At 41.1% G+C, this 5373-nt stretch overlaps 1 protein-coding gene across 1 annotated transcript; it reads right to left on the reverse strand.

Annotated features, from left to right (window-relative positions):
* Window positions 1-1020: 1020 nt before the first annotated feature.
* On the reverse strand, window positions 1021-4323 carry LOC100193527 (uncharacterized). The gene is given in 5 exon segments (NM_001138639.1): window positions 1021-1471; window positions 2162-2429; window positions 3616-3835; window positions 3929-4049; window positions 4137-4323. Coding segments are annotated over 5 exon segments (876 nt in total). The 5' UTR covers window positions 4197-4323; the 3' UTR covers window positions 1021-1264.
* Between the last annotated feature and the right edge of the window lie 1050 nt (window positions 4324-5373).

Here is a 5373-nt window from a genome sequence, read left to right on the forward strand (position 1 = left end):
CCGTCGGGTCGGAGGAGACCATCGTCGAAGCATGTCCGAAGCGCGCCGGATTGGAGGATGTCACGGGGCCACCGCCGTCGTGCCTCCGGATCCGGGAACCGTCGCTGCCGTTTTCGGATCAGGGAACCCCCGCCACTGTGCTTCCGGATCGAGGAGCCGCCGCCGCCACGCTTCTAGATCGGGGAGCCACGACCTCGGATCAGGGAATTGCCACTGCTGCGCTTCCGGATCGAGGAGCCTTCGCGCCTCGCCTCTAGATCAGGGAACCGTCGGCGCCGCCATCTCGCGTGCCCAGGGGTCCGTCGCTGAGCATGGTGCCGCCGTCGAGCATGCCCAGAGGGTCCGTCGCCACCATGCGCTCTTGGGTAACCGCCGCTCGTCGCACACGCCTGGATGGGCACCATCGCTCGTGCATCGGGGTGAGACGTCCAAAATTGAACCCTAGCAGCCTGGGTGCTTTTATAGACGTCTAGAATCTGGTGCGGCTGAACCGGATGGCACAGTTGACGAGGGCTTCATATATATACACACATATAAATATACATATACAAATATGTATATATATATAATATAGACACACATATATATACACACACAAATTACAAATATATACATACATATCGCATTACGAGTACGCGGGTTTACGGACAAAGATATAATATTTTCATATCCACAGAAAAATTCATCGAGTTAAGAATCAAACCTACATCCATACGGATAGAAACTCACACCCAAACCCGCACACTATAGGTTCACGCGTAAAATATGCCTGTTGCCATCTTAAAAAAAACAGGAGCTAGGTGAGAGCGCTTTGATTCAGATTTCTACTTTTTTTAAGAAAAACAGGTTCTAAAAGCAGAACCAAACAACCCATAGTCCTAAAAACAAAACACACGACAGGTCATGGATTTTTTTAGTCAACAGATTTTATGTTCGCAGATATGAAGTTGGGTTAACAATACCCAGCAGGTTCGTGACTGTTGCCATCTCTGCTAAGACGAGTGGAGAACACAGCGATTTCTCATTCAAAATTCACCTCAAGCAGTGGAACACAGAATAGACTACAGATCAGACTCTTCACCCATATCAATCACATGTGTACTTGTTTGGCTGCTGTAATTCAATTTCAGGGGCTTCTCAATTCTACGTGTAAGAAAGATGTATACATGGAAAAATTACATCAATGTTCAATGAACATGGAAGTGATTCCACATGGAAAATTGTGTGTATTCTTGACTAGTACGATCATTAGATGTAAATAACCCTATACAGTTATCGTGAAGAAATATAGTTTCAGCAAAACAGCAAGCCCCAACTGCAACAAGAATATCCCTGCAACGATCAGGAACCATCGCTCGCCGGAATTTACAATGTGTGCGCGGAGATTTACAGCAACGAAAGTAGCAGACATGAAACCAGCAACACCAGCAATCACCCATCTGAATATTTCTATTGGCACAATAGACAGAAGCTGTAACACAAAAGAGAAAGAACTTCCAGTCAACTTCAAATGCTAAAGCAGTGTAGAAATATTCCAAATCATTTGAACAGATAATATACTAGTCCCTCATTTCCAAATTATAAAACGTTTTTGTTTTTCTAGATACATTATTTTTACTATGTATCTAGATATAGTGTAAAATAAAAGTTATGTACCTAGAAATGCCAAAACATCTCATAATTTGGCATGGAGTAGTATTTCGTCAATAGAGAATCAGTAAATGACCGATATTGGTTATATGTAAGTAAAAATAGTAAACATTTTTTTTTTCTTTTGACAATGATCCATAGAAAAGTATTTGACCATATGAAACAGGTTTAATCATGAAGCCTACTAACATACTGCACAACTATATGCCTTGTAAAATCATGTAACTATAATATGTAGCAGTAAAAGGGTACCTAGCAAACAAATTATATTGGTAAGTGGTGGTAATAATGACTCTTGGAATTAATTGGTTCCAGTTTTCATACAAAATCAGTGCAAATTCTTTAAACTCAACCTTGCTGCTGCTTTACAGGTGTTAGAATCGAGTGAACATTTCCCACAGAAAAGGCCAAATTTTAAACAACTTTAGCTGTAGACCAGTGGCACAAAATTGTAGACTAATAGAGCTGAAAGTCCCAAGTATATGTGCATGCATTTTAGTAAGAACCTTACCGATGCTGGAATGAATATGAACAGAGAATATCCATATAGGCACCACAATTGCACCAAACCAGCAGGTGCTGACAAGTACTTGAGAATAACATATAAAAGAAGAGGAACAAATGTCACGTAGCCATAGAATAACCCAGCAGACCAGGTAACCAAGTTGATATCATAGTTCCATTCCTTCTTGTGCCATTTGTGGGATAGGTAGGTGACAAAAGTAGCAATAGATGCAGCAACGAAAATCAGGGTGGTGCATGTCCAAAATGGCCCATACCTAGAGAGTACAAATTGAAACAGAAGGCATAGAGATCAGTAGCAAATTACAAATAATTAATCATTCAGACAAATACAAAATCTTCCAGGTGACTCACATTCGGCAAGTTCTGTGTACTATACTACTATTGTGCCATTGTTAGTTACAAAATTATAAACTGTAGTTCATAATGTCCTAGATTGAAAAGGTTCATAGTCGAATTGTTTTTTTTCAGAAAGAAGCATTCAATGCAACTGCACAGGCATATTCTACTTTCATGTAGATTCACTACAGGCTGCCATACACAACATAGAGAAATAACAATTTGATTGTACATGAACATACTGCTTTCAAAAGGATATTATAACTTTGTGTGAAACATACTAAATAATTCCAACAAGAAATACTGGTGTTCAACATACTGCCAAAACAGAAGACCCAAATGTTTCTGTTTGAATGAAAGAAAAACATTTCAAGTATGTATCTTGGAAACTATAGATATGGTATGTTTCATTAACCATTTTCAAACAAAGAGTATTACATCTCACGGTCAACCAAATACAGTTACAAAAATCAATAGAAGTGTGTCCACAGACGCTTCATTTGGAAACCAAATGGAAATGGGCAGTGAAAATTCAACCAAATGAAACTGAACAATAGAAATACCTATAGTGGTAAGAAAACACAGGGATATGTAGTATATCAACCCAATAGCAAGTGTAAATACTAATAACTAGTTCGTGCTTGCTGTTTGCTGAAATGAATTCTACTGAGACTCCTGTAGAAAGGGCTCTGACATTGCAGCCATTTTAAAACCTTAAAACAAAGTCAAAGAATCATATCAACAATCTTCAATGCTAGAGACAATAATAACTTTTCCAAGGATAAATTCAATCAAAAAAAAACAGATCCTGATGAAAAAAGAAACTAAGTATTTGGAACAAAGGAGCAATCACTATCAGTGTGCAGACCAGATAACTGCATGAGACTACATAACCAAGTACCAACACCTTCCAGCCAATGCAAACACACCGACACTCAACTCCAGAAGGCAATTTAATCTATGAATAATGATAGCCAGTATGCTAACTAAAACTTGCAAAGATCTATCGCGTCTGCTACTGCTACCTAAGCTGTATCATGTCTCAGCAATGCAGCAAAATTGAGCTGTAATGTATTCTCTGAGGGGGGGCTGATTCGAGCATACAGGTCGGGGTTCTCGGAGGTCTTCTCGGTAAATGTGCCGCGGAAGGGGAAGACGGACTCCCAGATCCTCTCGACAACGTCAGACGTGTCGACGTCGAAGTAGGGCTTGTACGCCGCCACGGAGAACATGCGGAACCAGCCGCCCTGCGCGGCATCATCCGACCCTGCGCTGCCGCCTCTGCCACCGCTTCCGGCTCCTCCGCCCTTGGACGAGAAGGTATCTGCGCAAAAAAAGAGGCCACCGCGGCCAGGTCAGCGAGCCGGATCCGAAGAGAAACGTGGAGAATACGGGAGCTGAGGCCGCGAGATCTGACCGTCGGCGTCGGTGGGCGGGCGGTAGGCGCCAGCGATCTTGCCCCTGGCCTCGGACGGCGGGAAGGTCTGGAGGTTGGAGTCGGCAAACCTGATGGCCTGCGGATCTGTCCCGGTGGCCGCCTGCGTGGTGTGGCAAGAGAGAGATAGTGAGTCTGTGTTCTCCGCGACAAGAGGGAGACTGGCAAAAAAAAAAGTGCGGTTGCATACCGGGACGGATCCGGAGGCCTTGGGGTCGTCGAGGGCGGAGTACCCACCGCCGGACATCATGTTCGCCGGCCACGGAGAGCGGTGACGGAGGCAAGGAGCTGTGCTTCGTTCGCGGCGAGCAGGGGTGAGGACTGGTCTGGAGGAGTCAGGCTGGCCGCGTGGAGAGGTAGAGCGGGTGGTTTATGCGGGATCTGGCGCCGGCTTCTGCTGCTCGTTGGGTTGGGTTGTACCAATTGTGCCCACCTGACGCGCTCTGTTTACGTGAACCGGGCCATTGATGGTGTGATATCGGATATTTAAGGAGGTGTCTGCTTCTAGGTACTAATTTTTATTCCCAAAATTTTATTTTATTTTATTCTCTAAATTATAAAATGCGGAAACTAAAATAGAGTTTGTTTCTGTATTTAGTAATTTAGATACTAAAGTAGAATGGAGAGATTAAAAATTAATCCTTACAAACCAAACACCTCTTAAATGTCAATTACGATTATTATATATATGGGGTGTTTGAATGCACTAGAACTAATAGTTAGTTGGCTAAAAATTATTAGTGTAATTAGCTAGCTAACAAATAGCTACCTAACTATTAACTAATTTACCAAAAATAGTTAATAGCTGAATTATTAGTTACGGTGTTTGAATGATAAATATATTAAACCTAATTAATATATAATTAGCAAATTATTATTATAACATCGCATAGGTGAATTATATACTAATTAGTTTAATAGATCTGTATTGACGTTTATTCTTTATCTGTATAATTAGTTATGTAATTAGATTATTGGGGTGTTTGAATGCACTAGAACTAATAATTAGTTGGTTACAAATTGGTAATGGAATTAGCTAGCAAACAAATAGTTACCTGACTATTAACTAATTTACCAAAAATAGCTAATAGTTGAACTATTAGCTAAGATGTTTGGATGTCTCAACTAATTTTAACCACTAACTATTAGCTATAGTGCATTCAAACACCCCTATATTTAATACTTCTAGCTATCATCTAAATATTTTGATGTGATGTGACTAAAATTTAGTAACCAGGAACTAAACAGGGCCTTAGACTATTTGCTGGGTGTCCCTAAAGATTTAGTAGCATTCTAAAACTGCAGTAGTTGTCTCTAAAGGACACCCTAAATTTAGGGACAAATCCTCCTGCCCTAGATTTAGGATGTTCTTTTTTTCTAAATTTTTTATACTCTAAACTAAGCATTAAACATAATCAATATGTATG

This window comes from Zea mays, chromosome 8, assembly GCF_902167145.1.
Source record: "Zea mays cultivar B73 chromosome 8, Zm-B73-REFERENCE-NAM-5.0, whole genome shotgun sequence".
Classification (NCBI taxonomy): Eukaryota; Viridiplantae; Streptophyta; class Magnoliopsida; order Poales; family Poaceae; genus Zea; species Zea mays.